At 30.6% G+C, this 14,857-nt stretch overlaps 1 protein-coding gene across 1 annotated transcript; it reads left to right on the plus strand.

Moving 5' to 3' along the window:
* Positions 1-1,849: 1,849 nt before the first annotated feature.
* Tsp42El (Tetraspanin 42El) lies at positions 1,850-14,370 on the plus strand. Its single transcript, XM_065512049.1, has 5 exons — positions 1,850-2,241; positions 13,160-13,318; positions 13,394-13,549; positions 13,621-13,818; positions 13,909-14,370. The coding sequence occupies exons 1-5, from the start codon at positions 2,182-2,184 to the stop codon at positions 13,978-13,980; spliced, it is 645 nt and encodes a 214-aa protein (XP_065368121.1). The 5' UTR covers positions 1,850-2,181; the 3' UTR covers positions 13,981-14,370.
* Positions 14,371-14,857: the final 487 nt, after the last annotated feature.

Raw genomic sequence — 14,857 nt, forward strand, 5'->3', positions numbered from 1 at the left:
ATCTGTATATATAAAACTTATTTGTGTTGAATTTTATTTACATTTGTCCTGAAGTGGGTCTTATATGGTAGCTATGACTTATTACAGAACGATCGTCACAAAATTTGGTGGTGCGAGTTCGGCTTGTATAAAACTTATTTGTGCTGAATTTGGTTTGTCCTTGGGACAATGCTTGATGAAAAGATTATACCAAATTTTGTCTAATTATGTTTGAAATTGCGACCTGATCCTGACCAGATTGGTATACTTTAAGGTGGGTGTTGGGACAATATTTGTGCAGCCTCCCCTCTATGGTGGTGTAGGGTATAATTATGAAAATTTGTCACAAAAAAACAAACTAGAATAACTGCACAGAGAAAACAGATTCGTAGTGGCAACCGATTTTGTTAACAATCGAATGATTCTACCTTAGTGATCGACCGAATTTTACAGTTGTATCTACAAAAGTTTAGAAGGCAACCATTTTAGAAGCAACCAAACCAATGTTTGGAAGCAACCAAAGTTTGTTTTTTTTTTTTGACAAATTCCATTATTAAATAAATACTTACAAATGTTAAGGGTCGAAACACAAAGATAACATATTCGTAGTAGCAACCGAATTTGTTGCCAATCGAATGATTCGGTTGTACACAAGCAACCAAACTTTGGTTGCTTGAACCGAAATTCTTCGTTATCAAGTTACTTTCTCTTGATAGAAAATTTGCCAAAAAAACAAACTAGAATAACTGCACAGAGAAAACAGATTCGTAGTGGCAACCGATTTTGTGAACAATCGAATGATTCTACCTTAATGATCGACCGAATTTTACAGTTGTGGCTACAATATTTTAGAAGGCAACCATTTTAGAAGCAACCAAACATTGGTATCCATTATTAAATAAATACTTATAAATGTTTAGGGTCGAAACACAGAGATAACAGATTTGTAGTAGCAACCGAATTTGTAATCGAAGGATTGGCAACAATCATTCAATCATTTTCTCGATTGGTAACAAATTCGGTTGCTACTACGAATCCTAAACATTTATAAGATTTATTTAGCAATGGACACCAATGTACCCTCTAGACCAACATGTATTTCAACAGTGTTCAACACTTTCAAGTGTAGTAGCTTAACCCTTATGTGTGTGACAGAGTATCCGGGTAACTTTTTGAAATTTAATTGCAATTTTCTCTGTTTTCAGAATTCCTAGGCGCTTGAAACTTTCCGAGAACTCATAACTTTTGTTTATATTTATTTTTTATAATGGACACGTTTGTGTCCCGAATTGAATGGAGGGTGAATCATTTTACATTTTACACCCTTAACAAGGTACCCTGGTAACTCCACATAAATTATATGGAAAATATTACTCATACGCTCCCAACACAATATTTAGTGTTGAGTTTCTACTTGCTGAATTTATTTCAGTACTATGCATATAAATGGGAATCCCAGTGTAGAATTCCATCTGATCGAATATTTGCTCGATTAAGGATTGTGCGAGGCATTAGCGACAGTCCTATGTATATAACTGGCGCATATTTATGTATTTATGTTTATATATAAAATCAAAGCCCCGGAATAATAAGAAGTGTGGAAAGCCTCAAATACTGTGTTTTTGTTGTTGTAGTTTGGTAGATATTTTGTATGATGTTGATGATGATGAGAGGAGCATTAGACTTTAGAATACGTACGTATAGATTGTTTGGATGTAAGTTTGTATGTATTTACGTATACTCCGTATGAGTATAAAAATACATTTTTTTATTTTGTTGTTTTGTTTATTATTATTTTTGTTTTTTGTTTTTATTTTTTCGCAGTAAATGCAAATATTAAAAGTTTTTTTGTATTTAGTTTGCTCGTGACCGTGGCCCTTGACAGTTGTCTATTTTATTTCACTTCATTTCTCTTCACCGTCGTCTATATTTTACTTTAATCGTACACAAAATTTTGAAATGTATTTTTTTACCCGCTGTGCGTTTTGAAATTTAAATGAGAAAAGGCGTTTTGTTTTTTTCTATTTGAAAAATCTGATTTTGCGTAAACATTGTTGAATCTTGGTATTTTAAGTTCACGTGCCGCCAAAAATTGTTCGGTGTTAATTTTTGTTTTGTTTGACCAGACATTAATTCATTATTTAAACAAACAAATAGTTTAAACAAATTGAATTTAAAAAAAAAAACAAATAATAAAGAAAAATGGGTTGTGCTACGAGAACAATTAAATGTTCATTATTTATATTCAATACACTATGGGCTGTAAGTAAATATTTATTTAAATTGTTATAATGTTTTATATGAAACAAGTACAATATGCAAACCAATATATAAAGGAGACAAGGGCAAAAATTAATTGCTGTTAATGTTAATACTAAAAGTAGCAAGTTATTAAAAAATAAACCTTTGAAATCTGTTACATTTTCTTATTACATATTTCCATTTTTAAACAGAGTAGAGGAAAATTATGACAATGTTGAAAGAAAAGTGCTATTGAAAGACTTTAAAAACTCTTCTAGGGTTTCTTTCGGTTGGTTTAACAAAACTTTACATTACAAAATTTACAACAACTATAAAAGTTGCAATAAAAAGTGAACAGAAGTACGTATTAGATATCAAATGTTTTAATATATGTGTCTACTCGCTATGTTATTTATGAACATTAGGATGGGCCAATTTGTTTTTGCTTGAAAAATTTAGTATTTCCGTTTGTAATTTCTACAATAAAATACATAATATTTAGCAATGTCCCTCAGTTTGTGTGTTGATTGAAAAGGGTATACCGAAGTAATTACGATAATTTCAATATTGAAAATCAGCAAAAGCGAGATAAATACCTTACCAAAAACCCACAACCATAGATAAATACACATAGATAGGAAACTCTGCTGTCAAAGACCTAACTCAGATTTTTTTCTTTGAGTTTTTTTCTAGTTTCCGCTCTATGTGTATTTTTCTATGCCCGCAACTACTACTTCGATTTGCACTCAATATACCCAAAAATGCTTCTGGAAGCTTCCTGATAAGGTGCGTAAACTTAAGGCACTCAAATCTGTAAGAAATACTTTCTGAATTGTATATGTTTAATTAATTATCCAAATGTGTTCATAAATGTTCAAGATATGTATAAGCAAAATTCGGCATTTATATTCGAGTGGGCTTTGTCTGCCTATCTAAGTTGTGTTCACACAACTTGAAAATTTTAATCGACAATGGGCCAATTTGGGAAGAAACTTTTTGAAGAAAAACTAAGAAATCTTAAATTAAAGGCTATATATCTAAATATCTAGATAAATGTTGCATATAATCAAGACATTGAGTTTTAATTTATTGCATAATGTGCTCAAATTACGGATATATTAGACGGTTTATAACGAACATCCGTATTGCCTGACCTTCACATAAAAAGGTTGCATCAAAACATAACTGTAAATTTATAATAGCCGAACATTTCTGATGTATTAGCAATATTGGCGTAAAATTTATTAGCCAAACAGCATCAATAACTAGTATTGTTTTCATACCCTCTAACAAAAATATTGATTTCGACATTTCGTTTGAAACACATCGAAATATTGATCGTAGGCCCACAATTGTATAAATTCAGCATCCTTATACAATTTTATGACGATTTCGCTATGTCTGTTGAAGGCACGACAGGATCTACACTGAAGGACTTAAGGCGATAAAATGTTCCACAAATGTCCCCTGTTTATTTGAAATCAGTATTGATAATGGACAAAATCGATTTAGTAGAACCAGAGTTTTGGACCAAAATGTTAGTTATTTTTTTTCATACATTCTTTAAAATTGTTGCATTCTTTAAATAGTACAGAATTTTATATAGATCAGCCCATAAATGGTAATAGCTTTCGACAGCAAGCTAACCTACATAAACATCGATTTCGAACCATTATATTAAACTGATTAGTTGTAAGTTTTCAAAAATCAAACTACTGCATTTTGTGATTATCGATTATAGAGGTCTACTTTAAAAAAAATCACATACGATTTTTCTACACCAGACTTTCCATTCCTCGAACTGGAATCGGTTCCTATCTCCGAGCAACCAAGCACATGTTAAGTTCTGTTTCAGTTCTCTTCCCTCTAGAGATACTTTAAATTGTGTAAAAATATTTTTGTATCAATACAGGATAATTTTAAAAATTGGGCCATTCTAATGAAAATATGTTTTATTCGTTCATACATTTCTTCTTCTTCTCCTACTCGTCCTCCTAAATAATTGTCTATTAAATACTTGTTGTTGCTGCTGTGCTTGTGCTACCTTGGCAGATGATATCATCTTCTCAAAACTCAAGCAGTCCATGTGGCCTAGTCGCTACTCGTATTTGTTGCTATTGTATTTACATACAAATAAGTATATGTACATTGTACATACATACTATGTATGTACATTAGGGTGGCCCCGTTTGTATGGAGAAAAAATAAGGTACCGATGTTCCCGCCTAAAATGAAAATTTGATTCATTCTAAGACTACGTTTTGAAATTTTTTCGTCCTGGGGTCAATATTTGGCGAGCTGGATCAAAGGATAAAAAGGTCCTTTTTTGAGGTTTTTTACATTTTTTCCATATTTCTTCCAAAGGAAGTATATGTAAATTTGGTATCATATGAAAGGTCTTTGAGAGACGCATTGAATTAGTTAAAAGAAATTTAAAAAAAAAATTTTAATTAAAAAATTTTAAAAATTTTCGACAAAATTTTAGTTTTTTTTAATTTTTTCATAGAATATATTCAAATACATAGATGAAATTTCTTGATCATAAACATCATGTAATTTCACCGAAATGGTTTTTCTCGTTTTTTTAAATTCAATCCAGTTCAATCTTTATTCAAATTTGTTTAAACCTAATTTCATCCCTATCTGACAATCTCTGTACTCAATTCATAGTATATGTATGGGCATCAAAATAACTCAAATTTTATAAGCTTTCCATCGATGTATAAATTCTTATACTTTTCTTTTGTTACACTACGAATATTTAAATTTAAGCTAAAACATTTACTATACATCGCGCTATAATGATTATTTTAATGTTATTCCTTTGGAATGTTGTTGTTAATTTTAAGTAACATGTGAAAAACTGCTTAACAGATAGGGATGAAATTGGGTTTAAAAAAATTTGAATAAACATTGAACTGGACTGAATTTTAAAAAACGAGAAAAACCATTTCGGTGAAATTACATGATGTTTATGATCAAGAAATTTCATCTATGTATTTGAATATATTCTATGAAAAAATTAAAAAAAACTAAAATTTTGTCGAAAATTTTTAAAATTTTTTAATTAAAATTTTTTTTTTTTAAATTTCTTTTAACCAATTGAATGCGTCTCTCAAAGACCTTTCATATGATACCAAATTTACATATACTTCCTTTGGAAGAAATATGGAAAAAATTTAAAAAAACCTCAAAAAAGGACCTTTTTATCCTTCGATCCAGCTCGCCAAATATTGACCCCAGGACGAAAAAAATTCAAAACGTAGTCTTAGAATGAATCAAATTTTCATTTTAGGTGGGAACATCCGCAACTTAAATTTTGGGGCCACCCTAATGTACATATATTTAGTACATGATGTGCGTGTTTAGCCACAACTTTTTGTTCATGTTTTTGGTGTTACGTCGAATATTCACTTACTTTTAATATTTAATGCTAACTTCATACATCATAGAGAATTGTACGAGGGTTATGTGATAATTACACTGGAGTCCATAGAGTACGGAAATACTTGTAGATTTTCTTGATCATTATTCAAGGACCATAACACAGCCATTTTCCAATCGATTTCTTTTATTAGAAAGGTAAAAAATATATCTTATAAATACAAATTGTGATTTGTTGAAGTTCGTTATTTCACTACATTGATCGATAAGTATTTCCGAATTCTATGGAATCCAATAAAACAGAATTACTATATGAGAACCCCTGCATATTTTATTATAAATTTAATTCAGGATGAAATTACGATTATCGTTACTGAAATAACAGCAACTACCATCACCGCTAAACTTCCGTTACCGAAATAATCCCAATTAGCGTTACCGTTATCTTTTAACCGTTTGAATCGGTAACCAATCTTGGTAAAAGCCGAAAAACATGTTATCACAAAAAATAGCATACATCATTAATTTTTTAATACATTTTTATTTACAATACTATCTTCTGCTTTAAAGGTATAATATGTATCATTTAAGCGATTTTTTTCAAATTATTAACTTTTATTTTGAAACATTTGTACAATATAAATTTATTTAAAGAATTGGCCATTGTTAGCTATGACCTTTTCCCATCTTTCTGGCTACATATGGATTCCGGCCAAGAAAGAATACTCGGATACTCTGTTCCAAAGTAAAGCGTATCCCGGAGAGAGCGTTATGCATCGATCAAAACAATAGTAGTTCGGAAAAGCTTCCCAACCACTTTATTCTAAATAGTTTTTAACTGGTATTGCATAATGTGGCTGAGCGTTGTCATGATGGAATATTACGGTTTCATGACTGGCCGCATATTCTTGGCGATTTTTGGCAATATATGATGGTCTGGCCAGATTTCAGCAACTCATAATAGATAGGACCCTTTTATCAGAGAATTACCTTTGGTGTCGATTCGGCATGTTGGCAGGGCTTCACATACGAACTGTTATGTTTCGGGTTATCGTAATGGATCCATTATTAATCGCAAGTAGTCGTTCGGTAATGCAAAATCGTTTTTCAAGGTTTCTCGGCTTCAATTCGTATGGTATGGGCGATCTTTGTATTCCGTGTTAAATTCACAACTTCGGTTTCATGCAAGTTGAAACCGAAGGAATACATTAATCATAAGCGTTGGTAAGCAATCGGTGTGCTTTAGCGGGATTGTAACTTTAAGAATATCATTACTTCACTACATTTGCTATTAAAAAAATTCTAAACAAAGTGATCGAGAAAAACTATAAGTATTTCCGATTTCATTGGAATGGACTCCAATAGCACAGAAATTTAACATAGCCCCCATACAAAAGTCCCACATTAGTATATTATATTATATATCCTGATAAAATTTTACACAAATTAATTTTTTCTAAGTGAATATCTTTTGAGAGCAGTGGACAGATTTTAATCTTAGGGCTTGTTTTTTTTATTTTCTATGCGCGTTGAAAAAATTAACAGCGTAGCTGCATTTTCCAATTTTTTATGCCGTTTTAAAAAACAAAAATTTTGCTTAAAACTTTTGCAAAAAAAAATATATATACATTTCTAAAACAACTGCGCATATTTAAAAATGTTTAAGCCTTAAAGAAAATTTTATTGGTGAATTTCGTTTTTTTTAGTTTATTCAATAAGCTAAACCCTTTTTGAGTTACGCGAATACATATACATATCTTGTGCAACCTGCTCCATTTTTGAAATAACGGCATATCTCGATCTAACCTAAAAAAACGGTTAGCACCACTGGATTCAGCGTACTCGAATTAGGTTAACCCGCCTGGTGCACCGCTTGACAGTGTTTTCAACTAGCACAGTGTAATTAATATCGTTATAAAAATGGACATAAACAAGTTTTATATCAACCTACCAACTTTTGTGAGGATCGCTTCATAATTGACCGATATCAGAAAAATATTTTATTGTCAGTAAATCCTTTATTTGTAATGATATTAACTTAACATAAATTTCGACATAAGTCATTTAAAGTTTTATGAAATTAATAACTCTATCGAATTCTGTACAATTTGGACCATAACTGATTCAAAAACCGATAGAAGGCCAAAACTACATATTGATGGTTTATATACAATATTCGGCACAGCCGAATATAACACTTTAACTTGTTCTTTATTTTTTCTTTTTGGACTCAACTCATGCAAAGTATTGTTTTGGAGCTAGGATAATAGGTTATGGGAGTGAGCAAAGAGGAGTAGTGTTTGCGGACATTAGATTTAAGGCAGTCAAAATGGAGTTGTGTTTGCGGACATTCGATTTGACAGAAAGACTTCAGCAGGAAATTTGTTCCACATACGGACAGTACAGCTAAATAACGAATTTCCCTTAATAAGGATTAGTACAGTCGATTTCAAAAAAAAAAAACAAAACTGTGTGAAATTTAAGCTCTTATACTTATCACACAAGCCTCGTATAATCTGCACAATATTGTGCACACATGCTCATTGAGTTATTAGATACTGTGTGATTTCATTAATTAGAATGTATGACTACAAATCCAACTTCTAATATGGTTAAGTATTTAATCAAATAAACTACACAATTTCTAATATAAAATGTCAAATAGAAAAATATAATATAATCGTCATTTGTATTTATTGAATTGGTCCAATTTTTCTCATTTCTGTTTTAGAAATTTGAATCTATGCGTTTCAAGTTGATTAGTAAACGCACATTATTTTATTGCACTCAAGATTTCAGGGTGTATGTCAAATTTTAAAATAAGGTAAATTGGTATAGTGCCATAACAAAGCAATCCATAAAATCAAAATTCGACTTTAAAGTTAAAAAAAGAATTTATAAATGAGATTAGGTTTTGAACTCCTGGTGATGGTAGCCAACGTTTAAAATAATTAAAATAGATATCTAGTTATCTAATGGTAATTGAAAAGTTCAGTATGTCTTTTAAACATTAATTAAAAAATTACTTAGATTTTTATATTAGAATATTTTTTTTTAAATCTTTTAAAAATAAATCCATTTTTATATGATTGTTGGAAATGGTGTACGACTATTCAAATGTTGGACATTCAAATTATCATAATATTTTATTATATAAGTACATAAGTTTGAAATGATTTAATTTAAATATGGGTGGATAAAATGATAATCAAATACATACAAGCAAAAAAACTGCTGAGGAAATGATTCAATTTATAACATCACAAGCATTTTTTAATAAACAAACTTTAATTAATCAACACAATAATAATTATGGAGATATTTGAAATAATCATTTCAAATTAAAATTGTACACTAAAGATTTTGTAGAGACAATAATAATGCAAATAACTTTAGCTTAAATTTTACTTTCAGTCTCAAAACATAAATTTCTATTTTTAACCATTAATGAAACTTTTTAGACACATATTTTTTATTTTCAAATTTACAACCTTGGAATATTCCATTTGCTTAAGAAGCATACATTTTCTGAAATTTTTTTGGACGAATTCGGTTTCGACATACCCCAGAATAAAAGAGATTTAGACCAGCCAAGACAAGAAGATCCTCCAGCAGGTCGTGAAACCTCTCTTGAATGTAACTGTATTTAACTGATATTGTTGACATAAATTCTCATACTTTTTTTTAGTCTTTAGGAATCTAAAGGAAAATGCTAGAAATGAATCTAAAATTGTTTGCAATTCGGGTTTATATAGTTCATGTCTATGTTTGTTATGATCCACACGCAGAGAAAAAATATTATTGTACATTTTTACCATAACCATTTCAACATTTTTAAAAGTTTTTAAACACTGTAATTATATAAATGATTGCGGTAACCATAATATGTTTAAGTAAACATTTACAACTACATTTTTTCTCACGTCAGCAAATCTTATATATCCTTCACATACACATTAATTACATACACATTAATAAATTCTATGAACTTTTTCAGAAGAAACCATGGTTCTAAAATCAAAATCGAGCTTCCGGTTTTTTACGAGAAGATTTGGAGCTCAAGATCTCTTTTGCTAGGAGACCTCGGGTATGTTCAATTTAAAAAATAATAATATTTCTTCGTTTGTGTTCCGATTTCAAAAAAATTACATATATATAAAATCTTCTCGTCGAGTACTACATATAGCATCTCGTAGCTATATATTCTTTATACATCTTCTTAGAAATTTTTTTAGACAACTTAAAAAGAATAAAAGCACCTTTTTCCCAAAAAAATATCGAAAAATCGCCTTTTTTTAATTTTTTGAAATTTAAGCATAACTTTGGACTCATTATTTTTAATAAATTGTTTCTTTATGTTATATATACATTTCTTGTTAGTCCTATAAATTAAAAATAGAGAAAATCGGAAAATATTTGAAACCGCGGTCATCAAAAAACTGGAGTAGGGTGGGTAAAAATGTTAAAAATGTATTATTCAAATGCCAATATCTCTTACGCTATAAGAGATAATTGATAGCTACGAGGTGTTATATGTAGTACTCGACGAGAAGATTCTGTATATATGAAATTTTTTGAAATCGGAACACAAACGAAGAAATATTATTATTTTTAAAATTGAACATACCCGAGGTCTCCTAGCAAAAGAGGTCTTGAGCTCCAAATCTTCTCGTAAAAAACCGGAAGCTCGATTTTGATTTTAGAACCATGGTTTCTTCTGGAAAAGTTCTTAGAATTTTTCGTAGATTAGGAATTTGCTATACGCTTAGTAGTCAAAAAAATTGACCCACCCTATTGGCCATACATGAGATTTTTCTCATCCATGAACTTATTACCTATTGTTCTTAGCAAAATGTGTCCCAAATAGTTTAGATAGCTATTTCTTCATTCTTTCGAAAAAAAAATATTTAAAAAAAAATAAAAAAGTTTTAATATTTTTTTTTTCCGAAATCAAAAACTTTTTTGAATTTTTTTTTCAAAATGGGCTCTTTTTTCTTAAACTAAAGCTTAGATATTTTCCTTGTGGACCTATTTAGTCTCTTAGTGGGATGCGAGTTCGATATCTACAAAAAAATGTTTTTTAACTCAAAACATGGAATTTTTGACTATTTTTGCAAAATCAAAAACTTTGTTGACTTTTTTTTCGAAATGGGCCCTCTTTTCAATTTTTTTTTTGCTCAACAGAAAGTTCAGATATTTTCCTTGAAGACCTATTTAGTCACTTAGTGATTTGCGAGTGGGATATTTATCAAAGTAAATGTTGTGTAACTCAAAATATGCAATTATCCCACTAAGCGACCAAAAAGCTAGGAAGCTGAAGAAACGTGAATCAACTCAAAAACACCTCAGCTCCGACCATGTGATATTTCGTAACAATATCTCTCGAAATACCGAATTATTTCCCAAAAAAAAACTTTACTAAACCACTGTGCAGTGGAAAGTAACTTTTTCGTGATATTCCTTTTAAAAGGACAATTGTTTGGATCAATTTCCTATGTTCAAATAAAAAGGATTTTTGGAAAATATATTGAAATTAAGATTCATAATTGTAAAAATTTGGTGAGCGGTTGAAAGGCTACATATAATGGAAATTGAGCGACTTTACATCATCTTTTTATAAAATTTGAACTTTGAACCCGAATAAATGTCAAACCTGTATTCATGTTTTAAAAAATTTGGAACAGGTAAGGTCGGATATCTTGTCGAAAATGTTAGTTTTCTCCCAAAAACCAAATAAAAAAGATAATTTTTTTTAAATAAAAAATTTGTTTTTTAAAAAAAGTTTTGAAATTAACATTATAGGGTTAACAAATTTATTTGATTCCCTGGGTTCATAGTGGAGGCGTATTATTTTATAGGGCAGCAAAGAAATATTTTATTAATTACAAACTAATATATACTATTAGCTTGATGAAGTGTATACACAAATAAGCGAATAATTGAAAGAATTTTTAAATTAATGTAAGCGAAAATAAATGAAAAACTTATTGTTATCCCTTACACAGAAGCAGGTTGTATGAGTAAGTGGAATATTTAGACAACTTTTGAATTTATTCCTGGCAAGGAATCATGTGTTTTTTCAAAAAGTTACGCTTTCAAGTGAGATTTTTTTTATATTGGATCCCTACTCATGCAAAGCATTTAGTTGAAACTAGGAAAATAGGTAATAGGAGGGAGGAAAAAGGAAAGGGGGAGTAGTATTTGTGGTCATTCGATTTCAACTTTCTTACATTGAAAATTACAGGAGACACTTCAGCGGGATGTTTGGTCCACATACATATAGTACGGTTAAAGAAAGAATTTTCCCTGTAGTGTGTTGTGCAGCCCACTTGCCATTCGATCACAAAGGAATGTGTTCTTGATGAAAAACGAGTATTACGTAAAAATCTGCGGGTATCAGGAACAAGTTCCCTCATTTCATCACAACACATTCCATTGTAGTACCGGTAGAACAGTGAAACGCAGACCACATTGCGACGCAATTCCAGCGAATCAATAGAGTTGGATACCCTATCGTCACCAATAATCACATTCGCCATCTAGTGCGAAGCTCCAAAATAGACTTTGAACCACCGTCCCATACATGGGAGTTGTATACCATTTTCGGTCGGATATAGGTGGTGTAAATATTGATATCAGATGGAGCTAAGTTAAGAAATCCAAAACACTGGAATGCTTCTTTCGGCGCTTGAAAAATGTATTTAGACCAGCGAACATCAAGAGTGTCTGAATCCACAATATTTACACCACCCTGTCGTTCGTTTTTGTGTCAACATGCAACACTGAGTCTTGCGACCCCATTCAGAGATTGCCAGAAGGTACCAATTAATTGAATCATTCATGTTTTGCCTCATTGTCCCAATCTCCGACAAGCTTGGTCCGTAATTGAATGAATATTAATAGAAAATCTTTCTGTCATCTGCAAAAGAATAGTTAGGGTTGGAAGTTTGAAGTAGAAGGTTGTTTAGAAAAATAAAGATTAGAGAAGGAGAATGAACGGTACTTCTGAATTTATATTGAACTCGTTTGATGAGCTCCCATCTATAACAACTCGTATTGTGCGATATCTGAGAAAGCTTGGAAGTTATTACCGACACCAAAAGCAATAAGTTTTGATAAAAGTGCACCGTGACACACTTTATCGAACGCCTTAGAAATATCTAGAACCACCACTTAACTTTCGTCAAAACGGCTAGCAAGTCTCCCGGAGAGCGTCCTCTACGGAAACCATACAGGCGGTCGTTAAGTAAATTGTTGGACTCCAAATACTTATTTAACCATACTTTGGAGAGTGCAGAAGAAATTGCTATTGGACGGTAATTTCTAGGGCTATCTTCTCTCCCTTTTTAGGAATTGGCGTGACATTAGAAAGTGAGATTGAGCAATATAAAAATTTTGGATTCTGAAAGCAGGTTCCCTTACAAAGCTGCAAAGTAAAAAATTTGAGCTGAAAAGTTTCTAGTTATTAGTATATGATGCTATTTTAACCACAAATCTCTAAAGACAATTCAATACATAAATCATATTTATAATTTGTAACAATTGATTTCTTCAGATTCTGGGAATCCTTTTGCTGCTCTTGGCTGGTTTCGGTTGGGAAGCAATGCCTCAGCATTACGCCATCGGTATCGTAGCTTTGGGTTGTGTTATCCTTCTAACATTTTTATTCGGATGCTTTGGGGCCATACGTGAATCAGCACGTAGTTTATGGACGGTAAGTGGTTGATTTGAAAGAAGTCATATTTGATCTATCATTAAATAACGAAATAAAATATTTTTCATCAAACAGTACGCTGTTATGTTGCTGATACTTTTGGTTCTAACAATTGTATTTATTTGCTACAATACTCGAGATGTGTTTAAAAACTACGCCCTCAAGGAAATCGATGACTTGTGGGATCAAGAGATTATACATCAAGGAGCCATGGACAAAAAACAAACTATTGTAAGTGTTTTTGCTAGTTGTATTTACATATGTGTCGGAAATCGGCTATAATTAAACATTTATACATGCAGTACGAATGCTGTGGTCGCAATTCTTTTGCGGATTATGGACGCATTAATCGCCAATTGCCATCAAGTTGCTGCAAGGATGGCAACTGCATAAATCCCCTGAATGTTTATGTCGCTGGCTGTTTGACCAAAGTAGAGGAAGCTTTCGCCAATGAATCTTTAACTACCGAAATATCCGAATGGTGTCTGTTGGGCTTAAATGTAAGTTTATGTCTTCAGTTTAATTGATTGTTTATGACCAAACAATTTTCTATATTGATTAATATAATTTGTTTTTATCGTTTCCTGCAGATTATGGTCCTTGTGTTGTCAACAATGATGGCCATTCATTATACCAACCAAAGGCGTCGTTATAACTATTGATGAGATTATTTTCCATTGACTAATTTGTTCTTTATTGTATTGTATTTTATTTATTATTATTATTATTTTTGTTGTTTTAATATCTTATTATTTAATTTATTTTTATACAAACATAAATACTTAAATAAACTTGCCACTACCTCTTTAATTAAAAAAAAATTAAAGTCACATGTACCTAAAAACTACATTTAAATGGATTTGTGAAAGTAGAATAATTATAAATTCATAAATACACAAACAAACAAATATGTACCAACAAAAATTCATACACATATCTGAATATTGTATTTATTAAAAAAAAAAACGTTAAATCTAGAATAATAAACCTTTTTTAATGAATTTTAAAAACAAATAAATAAACATTTAACCAAAAAGTACAACATTCTATAATTTATTCTTTCATTTTAAGTTAATTTGACATTAATGACAAACAATTTAACTGAGTTTTTGGTCTAATGTTTTATTGACCAAAAATCACTGAAATGTAAAGAGCAGTTGGTTCATAAATAAATAATAATTTATGTACGTTATAGTTGTATATTAGGGTGGCGTTTATTCAGCACTTTTTTACGATTTTATAGACAAATTTAGGAAAAAAGCCTTATTTGGTTGTATTGGATTGCAACAGGAGTGCATAAGAGCAATTGTATACCTTGAGATACAAAACACGTATTTTTATAAATATCCCACTCGCATCGTATTAGGCGACTAAAAAGCCCTTAAAGGAAAATACTCAAGCTTTCTTTTGAGCAAAAAAAAAAAAAAATTAAAAACAGGCCCATTTTGAAAAAAATGTTTACAAAATTTTTGATTTGATTTTGATTTAGAAGTAAAAAATTTTTTAATTTTTTATTTTTGGAAAGATGGAAGAAATAGC

The sequence above is a fragment of the Calliphora vicina genome, chromosome 5 (genome assembly GCF_958450345.1).
Source record: "Calliphora vicina chromosome 5, idCalVici1.1, whole genome shotgun sequence".
Taxonomy (NCBI): domain Eukaryota; kingdom Metazoa; phylum Arthropoda; class Insecta; order Diptera; family Calliphoridae; genus Calliphora; species Calliphora vicina.

What these genes read in the sequence shown, in the direction of transcription:
- Tsp42El (XM_065512049.1), top strand. Translation starts at nt 2,182, where the DNA reads ATGGGTTGTGCTACGAGAACAATTAAATGTTCATTATTTATATTCAAT. An exon ending in TATTCAATACACTATGGGCT is followed by an intron (nt 2,242 to 13,159) that starts GTAAGTAAATAT and finishes TGATTTCTTCAG; the next exon opens with ATTCTGGGAATCCTTTTGCT. An exon ending in CAGCACGTAGTTTATGGACG is followed by an intron (nt 13,319 to 13,393) that starts GTAAGTGGTTGA and finishes TTCATCAAACAG; the next exon opens with TACGCTGTTATGTTGCTGAT.